At 46.0% G+C, this 17928-nt stretch overlaps 2 protein-coding genes across 6 annotated transcripts; one reads left to right on the forward strand and one right to left on the reverse strand.

Moving 5' to 3' along the window:
* Positions 1-1488: 1488 nt before the first annotated feature.
* Positions 1489-10439, reverse strand: OTUD3 (OTU deubiquitinase 3). 4 transcript variants are annotated; one of them, XR_008453244.1, is made up of 9 exons: positions 10245-10399; positions 9402-9550; positions 8574-8686; positions 5444-5566; positions 4959-5087; positions 4263-4359; positions 3699-3880; positions 2946-3360; positions 1489-1624 (listed from the first exon to the last, which is right to left on the reverse strand). XR_008453244.1 is itself a non-coding variant. In XM_054085911.1 (8 exons), exons 1-8 carry the CDS (start codon positions 10397-10399, stop codon positions 3184-3186), a joined length of 1023 nt encoding a protein of 340 aa, XP_053941886.1. In that variant the 5' UTR covers positions 10400-10439; the 3' UTR covers positions 1715-3183. The 4 variants fall into 4 exon arrangements, 3 of the variants coding, with proteins under 3 accessions (XP_053941886.1, XP_053941885.1, XP_053941887.1); XM_054085911.1 differs by lacking the exon at positions 1489-1624 and having other exon boundaries at positions 1715-3360; positions 3699-3883; positions 9402-9581; positions 10381-10439; XM_054085910.1 differs by lacking the exon at positions 1489-1624 and having other exon boundaries at positions 1716-3360.
* A 127-nt stretch (positions 10440-10566) lies between these two features.
* Positions 10567-17232, forward strand: RNF186 (ring finger protein 186). 2 transcript variants are annotated; one of them, XM_054086129.1, is made up of 2 exons: positions 10567-10659; positions 14590-17232. In XM_054086129.1, the coding sequence occupies exon 2, from the start codon at positions 15235-15237 to the stop codon at positions 16222-16224; it is 990 nt and encodes a 329-aa protein (XP_053942104.1). In that variant the 5' UTR covers positions 10567-10659; positions 14590-15234; the 3' UTR covers positions 16225-17232. The 2 variants fall into 2 exon arrangements, with proteins under 2 accessions (XP_053942104.1, XP_053942103.1); XM_054086128.1 differs by having other exon boundaries at positions 10581-10787.
* The last annotated feature ends 696 nt before the right edge of the window (positions 17233-17928 follow it).

Raw genomic sequence — 17928 nt, forward strand, 5'->3', positions numbered from 1 at the left:
TTCTGATTTGTGGAGATAAATGTGAGGAGGAATTCTGTCAAAATTTAGTGGTAGGCCGTGTAGCCTTGGATGGCTCAAACTACTAACTCCCAGTCTTACTATGTTTTATAACAAGAAACGAAGTAAACGAAATAAACAATATATCCATCAATTTGGGGCTGACTGCGAGAGTACAGTCACCTTTTTGGAACTTGGAGAAATGGTAGCTGCCTCAGCATTGGCTCCTGGGGCAGCAACTGCAGCAGCCTTGACAAAGCTGACAAATTTGGGATGTTGGTTAAGTCCTAGAAAAGTCCTAAGGATTTAGGACTTTGTCAGGCACACTGACAAAGCCTGGCTAAAGGCTGAAAACTTGCAGTTCGAGTGAACTCTTTTTCTGTAGGGGAGCATTTGGGAAAACACTAGCCTAGGAAAGGTGATGGTGGTCGATAGGTTGCAGGGACAGCAGCTTTCTACATTTTCACAGCATTCTGCTGCAGAAACTGACAGCCTCTGGCCTGGATGGGCGCACACTCTCCTGGGTTGAAAACTGGTTGGATGGCCGACCCAGAGAGTGGTGGTCAATGGAGTTAACTCCAGCTGGAGGCCAGTCACAAGTGGGGTTCCTCAGGGCTCGGTACTGGGTCCAGCTCTGTTCAATGTCTTTATCAATGACCTGGATGAAGGCATCGAGTGCACCCTCAGCAAGTTTGCAGATGACACTAAGCTGGGAGGAAGTGTGGATCTGCTGGAGGGTAGGGAGGCTCTGCAAAGGGATCTGAACAGGCTGGACCGCTGGGCCGAGACCAATGGGATGAGGTTTAACAAGGCCAAATGCCGGGTCCTGCACTTGGGGCACAACAACCCTCTGCAGCTACAGACTGGGGGAAGAGTGGCTGGAGAGCTGCACGGAAGAGAAGGACCTGGGGGTGCTGGTTGACAGCTGACTGAACACGAGCCAGCAGTGTGCCCAGGTGGCCAAGAAGGCCAATGGCATCTTGGCTTGTATCAGAAACGGTGTGACCAGCAGGTCCAGGGAGGTGATTCTCCCTCTGTACTCAGCACTGGTGAGACCGCACCTTGAGTACTGTGTTCAGTTCTGGGCCCCTCACCACAAGAAGGATGTTGAGGCTCTGGAGCGTGTCCAGAGAAGAGCAACAAAGCTGGTGAGGGGCTGGAGAACAAGTCTTACGAGGAGCGGCTGAGAGAGCTGGGGTTGTTTAGCATGGAGGAGGCTGAGGGGAGACCTTATTGCTCTCTACAACTACCTGAAAAAGAAGTTGTAGAGGAGGGAGAGGAGAGGAGGGAGCTGGGCTCTTCTCCCAAGTGACTGAGGACAAGACAAGGGGGAATGGCCTGAAGCTCCGCCAGGTGATTCTATGATTGATTCTATGTGCTGTCATGCACTCACCTTCAAGAGGCAGCCAGCAGCCCTTCTCCAGACTCTCACTCCCCAGGCTGTGTGGACATCCAAACTCACGCAGCTGGTGATCACTCAGCTCTCCAATATGTCCAGCCTCCTCTGCAGGTCCTTGCTGTCCTCAAGCATCAACAGCTCCTCCCACTTTTGTGCCATCCACAACCTTAATCAGCAAACCTTCAAGTACTGCCTCCAGCTCATTTCAGATGTTGAAGAGTGCTGACCCTAAGACAGATCCCAGCAGAACCCTATTAGAGACCCTGCCAGCCTGATGCAACCTCAAGCTCATGACAGGAACCAAAGGAACTTCCTCACCAGCATTAACGCCCATTCTACCACCCCAGCATTCAAAGTAGAGCTCCTTTCTTTTCATTCTTCAAACACTCTAGATGAACAGGAACAGCACAAATCACCTGCAAGCTCAGATTGTGGCAGCTCAGTCCAAAAATCATTTTTATTTCCTTGCTAATTTAGACATTTCAAGGAATGCATACGATTTTTTTCAAAAGCAATATTCTTTACTTTCAAGGCATCCATTTTGTCTCTGCCCAAGCTGATGAGTTGCCTCCTGTCATCTATTGTTTGTGTAAGCATATATGTGCTTTCTTCCAGCTTAGTGCTTGATGCGAGTCCAAAAACCTGAGTGAAATCCAAAAAACTGAAACACTGCAAGCCATAAATCAAGGGCCAAGTTCCACGGTCCCTACACTTCAGTTCAAATTCCCGGTTCTACAGTGGAAAGCACCACAGGATTCAAGCCGTACATTCTATAGTACTTGGTGACCTTACTCAAGAGGAATTTAAGATAGAAAAATCCTACCCTGAAAATAATTTATGAGGAGTGAAGTAGGCAGAGTTCCCTGTGATCACTGCAACATGGAAGCTTTTTCCCAGGGCTCCTGATCTTCTGGCTATACTAACTTCATTTGGAGAATAGCAACTATTAGGTTCCTGGCTTGAAGTAAAGCTCTGGAGTAGCCCAAAAGCTCTAGAATAGGGCAAAGGAGATGAGATTCCAGATGTACCAACACTCAACAGAAATCTCATGCCTGCTCATACTGCCTACAGATTGGATGAATCTGCCCTGCAGAGTCCACTGGGTTTATTATTCCTTTTTTCTCAGACTGTCTTAGTAGGCAGAAAACAAACTGCTCCCAAACTTCAGCACAAAGCAAGCACGGATGCAATCTCATTCTCCCTTCATGAATGAAACACTTCTGAAACAGCCCAGCACAACAGTATAGGCACTGGCAGTTTGGTTAAAACTATCGCTGCATTCTCACATGAAAAATGAGGAATCTCACGTTTGATACAGTGTTGATGGACACACTGCACTTCAGAAAGGATTCTGGGATTCTGTTGTCTTACTTTATTTAAATAAAAAAACCCTCCCAAGTCCCTGAGTTGAGAACTGTTAAGCTTTCCCTGACAGCAAGGTTTTTAAGCTCCTCCAAGCATAACCAAGTAAAAAGTTGATATAAAAATAATAATCATCAAGAGTTGTCAAAGCAAATCTGACACTGCAGTGGGAAGAAAAGGTTCTCACCTTCATCCATCTCTGAAATTATAAAAACAAGTTTTTTCCTAAGTCCAAACAACTCTTCTCACACACAGGCTGATGCAGTAAGCGTTCACCACACGCAGACACAGAGTTTGCGTGCGCTTGGAGATCTCCACAGAAATCAATTTTAAGATAATAATAGGTGCTTGTAAACACGCTTAAGGGTTTTTGCCTTCATCAGTTTTATTTGCCTTTCTCCCCAGAGCACTCAGAACACATTCAGTCAGATGTTCAGAGCCTCCATGGTCTTCACCAAGGTGACGTGGCTAGAAGAGTCTGTCTCTCTCCTGCTGCTGTCTGCACGGTCGTTCTTACTGGCCAAGACCTTTTGTCGGTGCCTTTCTTCCTGCCGCTTCTTCTTCTCCAGCCGCTGCTGTTCCTTCTTCTGTTTTTTAGATACCTGAAAGGGAAGGATGCAAACACAAAGCTGAAAGCATGCGTTTTCTGCTCAGCTGGGTGAAAATACACTGGAGAGGACATGGGCAGATATCAAAGCAGCTGACAAACAATGTTTATTCCAAACTACTCTTAACAGGAGTTTATTTTGTGTCATTTTAGGAAGAATGCCACATGTCACTAATAAATGTTTGTATCACAGAAGTCACAGTTGTAGCAGCAACAAAATTCAGTAAGCAGTTCTTTGTAATTCCAAGGAGGAGGCAGTTGCCAATTAAGCAATCCTAAGCATTCACCTAATTAAAGAACACGTGAATCCCTGCCAAACCGCCCTTCTCATACCTTCGGGTTTCTGCCAGCTTGATTCTTGTCATTGTTTCTAGCCTGTCCAGTGTTGTTTCCTATTTCACCTTGATGCAAGCTTTGATTTCCAGAGATTCTTGAGCCATATCTATTTTCTTCTGACAAAGTTCTGCTACACGATTCCTGAACTTCACTCTGGGGATCATGCTGCTCCTCAGCACCTACCAACAACAGAGATTTTTCTCAGACATGCTCTGCCCAGAAGCTGTCTCACTATCAGCCAATTCCTTCTTCCAGAACTTATAGTATCATAGAATGGTTTGGGTTGGAAGGGACCAAAAAGATAATCCAGTTCCAACCCCCTGCCATGGGCAGGGACGCCTCTCACTGGATCAGGTTGCCAATTTCTGGCACAGTGGCCTTTTTGGAATCTGGAATGAGTCTGTCCTCACTAATAATCCTGCTAAGCACAGAAAGGCTGATGTGGCAGCACAGCCAACTGCAAGCTCCAACTGCTGCTGTCCCTGTTGAACTGCTGTTATCAGGGAATGCTGACGTCGGACAGCTTCTTCTGAAGCACCAGGTGAAACTCCCTGTACTTACTTATTCTTTCCACTTCATTCATTTGAATGACGGCAAATATTGCAGATTCTACATTGTAGTCTTCCACGTCCAGGATGTGACGTACTAAATCAGTGTCCTGTCCGTGGAAAAGAAAGATAACACTGACAACGACAGGTCAAATCACTGACATACATTCAATTAACACCCATCTGTGCCACAGAGAACAGCTGTCTGCTTTCATCACCTTTCAGTTACCCTGTTTGACGCTTCTGAAAAAGCTGAGGGAGAAAAATCTTAAAATCCTGATGATACCCGGACAAAGGAATATCCTGTTTCAGTGTTAACTGGTTCCACTCCTGGCTCTCTCTGTTCTATGCTCTTCCACAGCGCAAGCAGCCGTCTGCAGGAACCACATGGGCTCTCCAGTGACAACAGCCAAGATCCAGAGTACCAAGGTGTTGGAAATGTCCCACTACAAACACCCTCAAAGATCGCAAATCTTACATACTTCGTTGCAAAGTGAATTCCCTGAGAGACTGCAAGACAAACCTTCAAAACTTATCAGGAATCCACACAGAGCATGTATTTCATCTACATTTCAGGGTTGAGTCCAGGATAAAATGCATCCTGATTTATGGCTGTGGTACTGAAACTGCCCAAGATGAGTAATTTTTAGGCTACTTTCATGTATCGAGAAAGTTTGAACATGTAACACAAAGGCTATTCAATACTTACTGAACACCCAGTAGCTTTCAACACTTTTTGTACAGCATCTTCTGTTTCACCTTCAATCTCATCTGCTTCAAACTCACCCTTCCAAAGCTTCGCTTCCTCCCTCTTATTTGAATCATTTTTGCAAAGCATCTGCAAGAAGAGTGAAGCCCAGCAGATCACAAAGGCATGCAGCAATTCTATCATAAACAGTGAAATAATCTGACACTGTCATAAATTGACTTGTTATGGCACACTTCTCAGATATATCCTGTGTCAAAGCACCTGGGAATCGCGTAACTTCTATGATCATTGACACTGTTTCCCACAACTCAAACACTGCCGAGCAAGCTCTCACACGCTACCAGGCCATGCATACCAACAAACAATTTGTGGCTTTTGAAGGGACCAAGCGCTATCTCAGTGCAAACGAGAAGGGAAATCAACCGGTAACATTCATCTGCTCTGTTTCTCACCCACAGCTGACTGAGGTCACCATCAAAACCAACCTCCATCTGAAGATACGCTGGAGCTTCAGAATCATCGTTGATTCTCCTCACGCTGTCGTAGTGCTCTCTGTAACGGTAAGCAATATGAAGTTCCCTCACGTTGTTTTTGTCTGTGCCCCGAATCTAAATGAAACAAACAAACAAACAAACAAACTTGCAAATTAGGATCTGGAATCAACTCTAGCATCACATTTTTCAGAGTTTCTATTTTTTGAAGCAATGATGAACACTGATCAGAAGCAGACGAAGTAGCTACTGAAGCGTCTTTAAACGGGTACCCTAATAAGCCAGATGTGCCTCAGTCACAACAGAGCTACTCTCTCAAGGATTACGTCTGAAAACCAGCAGCACAACCGTGGGTCCATTACATCACGGCAAACAAAGCATGGCATGAAAGTATTTCAGTGGGAAGCTCAAAACCGTTCTCTACACTTTCCACAGAACTATTCCTTTTCTGATCATCTTCCCAGACCCTGTTTCAGTTACAGCTTCCCTGGAGTGTACACCTTTTTCCCCTCAAACACGAGAAAAAGAAAAGTTTGTGCAAGTTACGACCGCAGTAGGAAGAGTCTGCCACAGTACATTTTGCTCTGCAGTTGGGACAAGATGCTGTCTTAACTGTTTGCACTCAAACTGAATACATTTTGTTTTTAAAAGAAAGACTGGTAGAAATAAAACCAAGCCATGACATATTTACTCTTTTCAAGAACACTGTTAACAACACTCGCTTTGTCAGTACCAAGTACAGCAGTTCCTGTAGAAAACTCCTGCTCCGACTATTATCTCTGCTGACGCAAGAATGATTCCTACCCCAATCATCAGTGCCTCGAACTATAAGCTAAAAGCTACACAGCATTCTGAATCTGGCAAGGAATGCATAAAAGCACACTGTGTGTGCAGATCGCTTTGCTTACTTGTCAAGCCAGAGTTCAATGACCTGACAGCTTTCCTGGAGAAGACGTCAGTGAGCAAACGACAAGAAATGCTTTGCTTTAGGGCTCCAGAATTTCCCAATCCCTTTACGTCTTTGAATCAGCTTATTCCAACTTACGGAATTTACACAAAGACACCTTTCAGCCACGACTGCAGTTTCTGTTGCACAAACAACTTCAGATTTCATAATGCATTCACCTCCATTCAACACATTGGATCCAAGTAAGATTTATTTTCAATGTTTCTACTCTGCCAGAGCCTAAACGGGTACCTATCAAATCCTAAAGCTCTTGAAATTCTGAAAATTGTCCAGTCTAGGTCTGAGTGGTGAAGCCTCTTTCTGCATGCCTTCTGCACACTACACTGGTACTGTAAGTAAAAGATTGCTGCAGATAAAAACACTAAAACAAAAAAAAAAAAAAGTAAGCAGTTACCCAAAAAGCCAATAAATAATCTATATATCTGATCTACCTTGAAGCTCTATATTTACAGTCACTACTAAAAAAGGTAAAGAGTGTTTAAAGCCCTAAAACGCCCACGCAGAGATGCTAACCTCCGAAGAGCTTTTGATGAAGCCAAAACCTGAGGAACAGCAGGAGGTCCTGGACACTTCCGCTTCCATTTTCCAGCTTAGCTGCAGTGGATACCAATGGTATCATGCTCTTAAAATTATAGGATAATTCACTCTCTGAGTTGGGACTGAAGGAGACATTGACACCACCTGCTTTAAGCATCTCACTGATCTGCCTCTGTGGAATCTAATCTTTTTCAAGTTTTGCTGGGGCTCCAAAGCAAAGGGGGAGGAAACCATGTTGAAGTGTAGAAAATTAAACAGCAGCACACCCTGGGTTAGTTGAGTCCAGCAACTTGCGAACATTGCCACCATGGTGTCATGTCTACATGTTGTGATGTCTTGTGCGGGTCGGAGGCTCCTTACGTTACCACTATTAACAGCTTGCTCTATTCAGGCTATTCACAAGCACCTAAGACAACCTTTCATCAACAAGACTATGCTCAGGCAAAACAGAGCTCATCACAGACTCTGTTTACAACCCTGGAAACGTCAATAAATAGAGAAAAAGAGTTTAAGATCTGAGCAGATATACGAGGTATCAATAAAGATTTGAGGACACTGAGGTGAGTATCTGGTTCAAAACAGCAACAAAATGAAACTCTCCTGCAGGGTCATCACCTCTGCACACCTGCAGGTCAAGCAGTTGAGTATCTGTGCTCATTGTGTGCTTGCCAGGTACACTTTTTTTTAAACAAAAACCCCTGTGAGTTAGCTGTCTCACTGCCAAGGGTGCGTATAAATGAGAGTTCAAACTCAGGTGGGTTTAGGAATCTCTGGGACACTCTTGTAAATGTATTTAAGACCCCACTGATAGCTTTCATCTGGTCCTTATTGCCCTGTTTAATCTGTACACTCTGTTGGTGCTGTCCGTAAACTGTGTCCAGCCCTTCAATCATTACTTCCATCGTATAAAACACCCAGAAACAATCTTGACATGACCTCAGGCTCTCACTCGGTCAGTGAACAGGCAGAGACTGGGTGTAGACCTGCCACAGGAAAACACCACAGAAGAGCAGGAGGGACCTGATGGATGCCTCACTAAGTGCCTCACTGTCAGAGGAAACCACACACAGAGTCCTTCCTTTCCAGAAGCTGATTAAATACTGCCTTAATGTTTTAAAGCTCATTCCCTCTTCCATCCAGACCAGAACCTCATTTCTCCAACCTTCAGAAACCTTCTCATTCCCAATCCCATGCAGCATCAACAGAGCTTCTTTCCCACAGGCTGCAGGGACCACCTTACTACACCTTCACTTCCATTTTCCTGAATGTTTTCATACAGGTTTCCTTGAGTTTGGCTCAAATCTGTATCAGAGAAGTCCCCTTGTATTTAGTCCAATATCCAGGAGACAGAACCATAACAGGGAAGGTAGCAGCTTAAAACCAAATTAAAGCATGCTACTCTGTCTTCACACACTTATCAGGCATTCACTGTTTTCCTTCATTCCCTCTCATCCTCACTGAAGGTTCTTCCTTCAAGGCTGACAAAGCAAGCACAGTTCTAATCCATGCCAAGCTCCCTATGGCTACCAAGCATTCTCTTTTAACAGATCAGCAAGTTTCTACACTGTTTGAATCTACCAGCTAAAAATTAGGCAAAAATACAGAAGTGTTGTTTCTCACCTGCCAGAGCGGCGCATTAGGCTGATGAATAACCACATTCAACTGATTGTTCCTTGCAAAGGCCACAATAGCATCGTTGCCAGCAAAGGTACCGGGCTTGGCCAAATTGGTAACTAAGAGAAAAAACATTCATAAGAGTTGGAATCCCAGTGTCCAACACCTCCAAAAGCACTGGAAGGATAGCAACAAAATTTCAGCACAAGCCCAGGAAATTCCGGAAAGGAAATCCCAACAGTGAAATGAAAACTGCTGAGAACATGGCAGTGACAGAAATTAACACATCTTACATGACCACAGAAACCTCTAAAAAACATGGTACACCCTCAGATTATGCAAGGCCATCAGCTCAGAAGGAACAGTGCCATGCACTAACCGAGCAAACCATTTCCAACAGCCCCTGCATGGCACCTGGCACATCCCCAGAACACTCAGAGCAAAGGCTGTGTTGGTCTTGGCTTCCCCTGTGTTCCCACTGTGAAACATCAAACGTCAAGGAGAGAAAGAGACCTAGAGAAATCAGCCACTCAACACCCAGTAGCATTCAAGGACAGCCAGACAACACCAAATTTTTATTCCTTGCCTTTTTTTGCCTCCTTTCTTTCTCCTAAGTTTCTCCTAAATTTAAACAATTCCATGACAAATGTAACACATTCAATAGCTCACCTTTCTACCGAAAGAAAAGAGAAATGTAAACTTACATTTTCCAACAACTAGAGGGGAGCCCTAACATAGTTCTGGGATGAGGAGCTGTTTAGTACAAAGGTGCTTAGTTGAGACATAATGACATTAGACAATAATGTCTCCTTTCGTGTCCTGTGGAGACCCTACCGTGTTTGTCAAAGGGCACATCATCCTCCACAAAAGGCTCAAAATCCTCCCGCCACTTTATCATGTAATCCACTGTCTCCTGGCGATGTCTGAGGTGGTTCCGTGAGTGGCCCTCCAGCTGATCACCCAGGGCCCGGAACAAACAATTCCTACCAAGAGAGGAGTCGCAGGTGAGTCTGGCTGAAAGAAAACAAACATACAGCCCTAAGTGAGTGGCCCTGGCAGAGCAGCGGGGACAAAACGGTGTTAACTGGGAAGAAGAGCTGTACTCCTCCTACCCATTAAGTTCAACAGGATATAAATGGGATGTAACACCTATTCCCTTTGAATGGCTGCTGGAATGAGAAGAAATGCTGGTAGGAACATGTTTTGAGGGAACATCAAAAACTCCAACTGAGCAAGCCAAGGGTGGTAACAGTGCCAGGCCAAACTGTCTTAAACTGGCACTGAGACAAATGACACAACAGAATAAACAACCACTCAATGATCCACCAAGCAGTTTCCCAGCAGGCACATCAAATTCTCGTTTCTCCCAATCCTTATAGACCTTCTGGCCACCCAGCAGGCCAGGGGAGCCCTCAGCTCTGCTGGGGATCAAGTCTGGGACCAGCAGAGCCCTCACGCCAGCAGGGCACAGGCCTTGGGCCTCAGGGACACAGGCCCTGCAAAGACCCAGAGCGGAGCCTTCTGACCTCTGTGGGGTACAGGAGGGAAACCTCACTCTAAAGAGCAATGGTCCGGCTCAAATCCTGAGGGAAAGCCCTTGGCCCCAGGGACACCGGCTCCAAACGCCCGGGCCAGGAGGCCCAAGGACGCCCCGGGCAGACCGGGCGCGGCGCTCACCCATCGCCTGGCACCTCCCTCAGCTTAAGGCCGAGGGCCCGGAGCTGCACGGCGAGGCCCCCTCCGCCCGGGCCCGAGGCCGTCCCTGCTTGGGGCCGCCGGTGCCGCCCGGCAGCGCTCGCCGCCCGGGGCCCACCTCCCTGCTTCCGGGACATCCCTGCCGTGCGCCCTCACGTGACTGTCCTATCACGTGACTCCGCCTCTCACGTGACCGCGTCGCCAGCGGGAGCGGCTCCGGGGTGGTGAGAGCGGCGCCGCCCCGGCCGCCCCGCCACTGCCGCCCCCTGGCGGCTCCTACGGGAGGAGGCGGGAGAGGGAAGGAGGAAAAGGGAGGTTTCGTAAGTGGAGTGGCGTCAGAGATGGGGGCGATACCGAAGTTGCTCTGGAGTGTGTCCAGAGAAGAGCAACGAAGCTGGTGAGGGGCTGGAGAACAAGTCTGACGAGGAGCGGCTGAGAGAGCTGGGGTTGTTTAGCCTGGAGAGGAGGAGGCTGAGGGGAGACCTTATTGATCTCTACAACTGCCTGAAAGGAAGCTATAGGGAGGTGGGTGCTGGCCTCTTCTCCCAGGTGACAGGGGACAGGACAAGAGGGAATGGCCTCAAGCTGCACCAGGGGAGGGTCAGGCTGGATAGTGGAAAAAAAATTTCACAGAACAGGTTATTGGGCACTGGAACAGTCTGCCCAGGGAGGTGATTGAGTCACCATCCCTGGAGGTAGTTAAAAGATGGGTAGATGAGGTGCTCAAGAAGATGGTTTAGTGGCAGATAGGAATGGCTGGACTCAATGATCCAAGAGGTCTTTTCCAACCTGGTGATTGTATGATTCTGTGATTTATCAGGGCTGGGCAGTGTGAGGCAGCGATCTCCATCAGTCTTGTGCAGCCAGACAGGAGCTGGGACAGAAAAGATTTCCCACTCACATGCACGTGGATAAATTTTTCCAGAATTTTTATGCATATTCTATTACTTTCCGAGGTCTAATTTTATTGTTATTATGAACTTCACAACAGCCAAATCTCTCACTAATTTGGAGCTTTGGCTCCAGCTCTGCCTGACCTTGCATTTGACATAGGGAGAGACTTCAAACAGAGGTGGTTACAGAAGCAGACACCTCTGCTCAGAACAGATCACACTGAACTCAAGGCATTTTCATCTCCAAAGAATGAACTGTGTCTGGGAAACACTGCTTAAAATAAAAAAAAACAACATGCTCTTAGGGGGTCATTCTTTCTAACTTTCAAAAAATACAATTACTTGGAACTCTGCTTTAGTTTAAATCAAAATCTTCCACTTTTTGTAACAGTAACAACTTCTTGTATCAGGACTCATTGTAGTGTTATTATGAACTTCAGAACAGTCAAATCTCTCGCTAATTGGAGCTGGGTCCAGCTCTGTGTGACCTTGCATTTGAAATAAGGAGAGGCTGCAGACAGAGGGGATTGCAGAAGACGACACATCTGTTCAGCACAGATCATACTGAACACAAGGCATTATCATTTATGGCATCAAGTTGTGCCAGGACAGGTTCAGATTAGACATTAGGAAAAATTTCTTCACCAAAAGGGTTCTCAGGCACTGGCAGAAGCTGCCCAGGGAGGTGATGGAGACTCCATCCCTGGAGGGGTTTAAAAGATGGGTGGATGAGGTGCTCAGGGATGGTTCAGTAGTGGACAAGTACGATTGGACTTGATGATCTCAAAAGTCTTTTCCAACCTAGCAATTCTATGATTCTATGATTCTATTTCCAAAAGAACAAAGAATGAACAGTATCTGGAAAAACACTATTTGAAAAAAATCATGCTCTCAGAGGGACATTCTGTCTAACTTTCAAAAAAAAAAAAACCTCCAGTTACTTGGATGAAAGATTAACTCTACTTTAGCTTAAATCAAAATATTCCACTTTTTTGCATCATAACTACTTTTTGTATTGGGGAGCTACCAGGCTCCAGGAGCAGCTGGGAGAACGGTGACAGCAGGGCCAGGATATGAAGAGCAGCACCGTTCATTACGAGCATCACTTGATGCTCTTCCTGAGCCTACCACATTCCTGCCTAATTAGCACCTGCTGCTAATTACACTGTGCAGGGGCCCTTCCTCAGGCATGGCCACAGCCCGTCCCCGCTCTGTGCCCTCCCAGCCCCGCTCTCGTTCCCTCTCTTCTAGGTCTGTCTCTGCTAGGCATCCATCATCACTCTGCAACCAACTGGAATGGGAACTGGGAGAAGACGGAGCATTCATGGGGTGGCAGAGCAGGAACGAGGCTGGCGGGAGCAGGAATGATGGGAACGGGGCCTTCGGGAGCACAGATGACAGGAGTGTGGCTGGTGGGAACAGGAATGGCAGGAATGGGACTGGTGGGAATGGGGCTGGCAGGAACAGGGCTGAAGGGAGCAGGGATAGCGGGAGCGGGGCTGGTGGGAGCATGGCTGGTGGGAACAGGGATGGCAGGAACAGGACTGGTGGGAATGGGGCTGGAAGGAGTGGGGACAGCAGGGCTGAGGCTGGCAGGAGGGGTTTGGTGGGAACATGGCTGGTGGGAGCAGGGCTGGTGGGAATGCAGCTGGCGGGAGTGCAGCTGGTAGTAATGGGGCTGGCGGGAATGGGGCTGGTGGGCGAGGGGATGGCTGGGGTGGGATTGGTGGGAATCCAAGCATGGATTTTGCTCTGAAATGATCCAGCTGCTCTCTTGCATCCGTTTCCTGTCACAAACAAGTCCATAAGAAGCATTCCATAGAAACACATTTTTTATGCAAACAAAATAAAAGCACAAAAACAGGATGAGTATCTAAACTGACTGCAAATGATTAATGAAACAGTAATTAGCTTAAGTAGTGTTAAGGGGCAGTAGGTAATTCAGTTAATTACAGCTTGCATGCAAAGCAGCGACCATCATTTGTGTCACCAAGGACAGAACTGAGCCAGAATTAGGGCAGTTCCTTTGAAAACGTCGTCATTGAAGGACAGTAACGAATGGACATTTTTAGCCCAATATGACTGACAGAAACTAGGCAGAGGAAACCATGTGCTCAGTGAACACCAGTGCCAAAAACGCAGCCAAAGAATCACACAACCGTGGCCTCCTGAGCCCTACGCAAGATCACGCTTCCTGCCTTGGGGTCCCAGTTCCCCATGGCAGTGACCTGCACCCCTAGGGAGGCACAAGGACCTCTCCAAACCACAATGTGCTCTCCTTCTTCCCTTGAGTGCATTGTCCTGTCTTCTGGCATGCATCCATAGCAAAATAACCATGCCTCTCAACCTGACTCGGAGCTTCCAGCATATGGAGGTGAAAGGCACAGAAATGTCACTTCTGCCCACTGCTGGAACACAGAGCGAACAGACACAGAGGCATCGATTCACCTACCCAGCTCTAAACCTTTCAGCGAGGAGCGTAGCTGCCCCTGATGGTGTCTGTTCCAGCTTCCTAGCATTGCCAGGACAGTTTCATACTGTTCTAGTGATTAAGAACCTGTAAATATTATGACATTTCCATTTTGGCCCTGGGAACCGCCAGTCTAAATTTGAAATTTCTAAAGCATTGGAATAATGTCAGAGCTGTCTGCTTTTTTCCAGATCTTTTCTTTCCAATGGCATTAACTTACTAATAAGGAGGAATGTGAAATGCAATAGAGAATTCTGGTTTTTAAACAGAAGTGAGCCCTGCAGTTTGCCAGCCACTTCCACATGTTCTTGTACTTCAGTTGTGAGTCCCACTTCTGCAACCAAAAGCTCTTCAGGTCCCTAAAATTTAGGGTCACCCAAAAGTCTGACAAACCCTGCTGCACACCACGTCAGCAGGAATACAGCAGGAATACAGCAGGAACACCTAGAGACTCTTACGAAGTTTGCTTACAACACACCTTCTGCTATTGCTCAGCAAAGGAGAACAAGCTCTTCTCACCTCATTCCCCCTGAGATTAGAGTCTTCCTGAACTCCTTGCCCTCCTACATTGCAGCTGTTTTATTTCTTTCTGTTGGAGGGAGAGGCTGGTACATGGCAGCACAGGCAGCCCGAGCATTCAGGTGCACTTGAGGCTACAGACTTTCCTTCCTTCCTTCCTTCCTTCCTTCCTTCCTTCCTTCCTTCCTTCCTTCCTTCCTTCCTTCCTTCCTTCCTTCCTTCCTTCCTTCCTTTTCTTACAGAGAAACAATCTGTATTTTACCCGTCAATTAAAAGGGCAGAAATTAAGAGAGGAAGGAGTTTTGTTTAGGCATTTATTTTTCAGAAGAACTGAATATTCAAAACCCCCTTAACAGGGCTTTCCTGAGTGCGTGAGGTTATCCTGTGAGTGGCAAGAGAAAGTAGACAGTTCTACCAAGACATTGACCTTGCTTTTAATTTTCAGATCTCTCCCATGGACTCCGAGAGTTCCTATATGACCCTAAGTGACACTTCAGTTCGCACCTGAAGCCCTCTGATGGCTGAAACCAACAGGGATGCTCCCAGGATAAAAGAGTTGATAATAATCAGGCATTTGACACTCCACATTAATAATCTCAATCTCATTCTTTACCTTGTGCTGAGGGGTAATGGCTCTAGGGTACTGAGTATTGCTAAAGCAAGAGCAGACTTCCTGCCCAGAGCACTCAAAACTGGTGATACTTACGCTCTCCCTAATAAAAGCCCTGCATTCCATACACCAATTCACTTATTCATCTGTGTCTTACTCATTTATTGATCTAAGTCATATTCACTTATTCTTCTGTGTCTGTCACTGTCATAAAAGTGGTGTTCAGAGAGCAGTGACACTGCTTTAAACAAATAAAGTACTATTCTTGTACCAACAGTAGAGTCAGGCGCTCACAGTGAACGAAGCTGCTGTCTGCTCATGCCATGGGGTCTGCTTCTGGATGGGAATTGCTCACTGATACTATCATCAGCCATTGTAAAAATGTCTCGGCTACGAAGTTAATTGTTAACTCAGGTCCCCATCTCATAAAAACATCGTATTGTAGGAGCACAACATGTTTAAAGCTGTCACTAATCAATCATGCATACAGTGGGAATAAAGCAACATATAAAAGGAGCCAGAAGCTCAGCAAGTCCTTCAGCTACAGGAAGACAAACGGCACCGAGGTTTATCTCCATGGAGAAATCCACTGACAAGGGAAACAGATCAGCAGCTCCCAGAGTACCACAGGCTGAAAAGGACAGCCCTGCGCCTGCTGCGGAAGGTGCTGCAGGAATGAGCAGAGCAGGGGCCCTGCCAGAAAATGCTGCAGACATGAAGAGGCTGGGATTTACTGAAGAATGTGTTAAAGAAAAAGAGAGGTCTTTGGGCACCGAGAGAGGCAGTCCTGATGCCTTCAAACCAGCAGTTTTGGAAAGAGACTGTCCAGACTTAAAGCCTCTCGTGATGCTAATGAACAAAACCTCTCCTGAAGCAGGAGGTTTTGAAATGAACCACCAGTGTTCAAGCACAACACCTATCGACATGGACTGCCTCATTTGCTTCAACAAGTACAACATCTACAGGGTACCAAAGCTCCTGAACTGCCAGCATGCATTCTGCGCTGTCTGCCTCAAGCTTATCCTCAGAAAGGAGGAGAGTGCCTGGATCATCACCTGCCCGCTGTGCAGAAAAGCCACTTCTGTGTCAGGAGGACTTATCCGCACACTTCAAAACAAAGAAGACATCATGGAGCACTTGGAAAACCCCAGTTCCAATCCTGAGGTACACATCTCTGCCATAGGGCTGGACAATTGGACTCAGAGCAGCCAGGACATCTTATACAGAGATGAAAACGCTCCAGCAGACAACAGACTGGCTGTCCAGAGACTTGCGCTGCTCCTGCTGCTGGTGGTGATTCTCACCATCATCATCCTCCCATTTACATACTTGGGGCTGGTCAAATGGGTAATTTGTCTTATGCTTGCATTGGGGTTGGCCTTGTCTGTGGTGCTTTGCTGCACTCCTAAATTCTACTGGAGAGGTAATAGCGACTCGCACAAAGAGACCCACATCGCTGCTATTGCCTGAAACAATTAATGTGAACTGCATAGAGACAATGGGCTAGTCCTGCCTACAAAGCTGCAGTTGGGAGCACTGGTCCGTTACTGGACTTTGAAAGCAATCACTCATGTAATCAATTCCACAGGTGGCTAAGCTGGCTCAGCAGCAATGTATGGTGGTGTTAAATTTCATTATGGGAAACTTAGCCAATTATTTATATGTTGATATTTATGAGATAAAAATTGTAGGTTTTCCACATGATTTTTATTCCAGACTAATAATGTTGTTGTTTGGCTTTTGTCATTGTGTTCTTCTTTGTGTCATCTCCTGCTTAGCACTGCAGGACATTATCTGGAACACCTGGCAGATGATATCCTGTGAAAATCCTGTGCTTGCATTTTCCCACTCCCTTAACTCATGTTCACCTTACCTTGTGACAATGCAGCGAAACCAGGGACTGGGTGCCCAGCCTCCATGGAATACCATGGAACAGAGTGGATTTAACAGAGAGTATCACTTGAATCCCTGTCCCTGCCCAAATGGCTGTTGGCTGAAATGGGGAGGTGGGACTGAGAAAAGAGGAGCCTAAGAGTCTAGGAGACTAGAGAGGGAGAGGCAAAATCAACACTTCTCACCTTGACTCCGTGGCGAGGCTCTCAGAAGCTCATGACACTCCAAATTCCCCATGTTATTTAGCACAGAAATAGTTCTCTTGCCTGCACTCCTCTATCTGGCTGCCTGCATTGCTTCTCTGCATGCCCTGTTTCTGTACAACGCTGCCCTTGGAGGTGCTCACAGCTCTCCTTCCAGAGATCCACAGCAATTTGTCTGTTGCCATGCTGGAACACATGAGATATTTTTATATGGAATTAAAGTTTAATGATGTTAGTTGCTCATTGACTTCTGTGTTTCAGTTCCTCGCTGACAATTAATGTCAAAACATTGCACAGTTTCCTCGCTGACAGAAGTACCACTGAGAAAGTGTGTTGGGGAACAGGTACAGCTGAGTTGTGAGTAAAGCAAGAAAGTATTGGGTTGGGTTTTTTCCTGATTTAAAAAAAAAAAAAAAAAAACTTAGTTGCTAATAAAATATTCTGTAACCCAAATAAAATTTAATTGGAAAATAATGAGAAGTTTGCTCTTAGTTACGTTATATTTTGAAGAGCACCACAGATCTCAGTAGACCTTGGATCAGGCCTCTGGCAAATATTTGTGTTTGATAAGAATGGAAACTGCTGTTCTTTAGTCGCTCAATATATAAACACACATGGTGCCTCACCAACAGATAAAAGAGATTAGACTGAGAGGAGAAGGAGCAGTTGTCCTCCTAGAGTCTTGGAAAAAACAGGTCTGTTTTCTGCCTAAGAACATGAACCTGCAAGAGAAATAAATGCTTTGTTTTTCTTAATATATTTGGACAGAAGCTGGCTTTTTGCAGAGCGCCTGCATAGTAACATTTCCTAATATCCAACCAGAAAAAGCTCTTCTGTTGGGAAAAGGCAGGTAGCTTTAAACCCCAATATTTCATTGAACTGTATTATTCCAAATACAAAGACTCGAGTAGATATTCACCCATCTAGAAAACAATTTCAGAAACTCCTGCCAAGTCTTTCAGCTCACCATCTTTCCGTCAAGTTCCGTTCACCAGCACTAACAGGTGACAGGCACTGTAAAGGTTTGTAACAAATATATTAGTATATTAATATGTAAATATATCATAGAATCATAGAT

Source organism: Cuculus canorus, chromosome 21, assembly GCF_017976375.1.
Source record: "Cuculus canorus isolate bCucCan1 chromosome 21, bCucCan1.pri, whole genome shotgun sequence".
Taxonomy (NCBI): domain Eukaryota; kingdom Metazoa; phylum Chordata; class Aves; order Cuculiformes; family Cuculidae; genus Cuculus; species Cuculus canorus.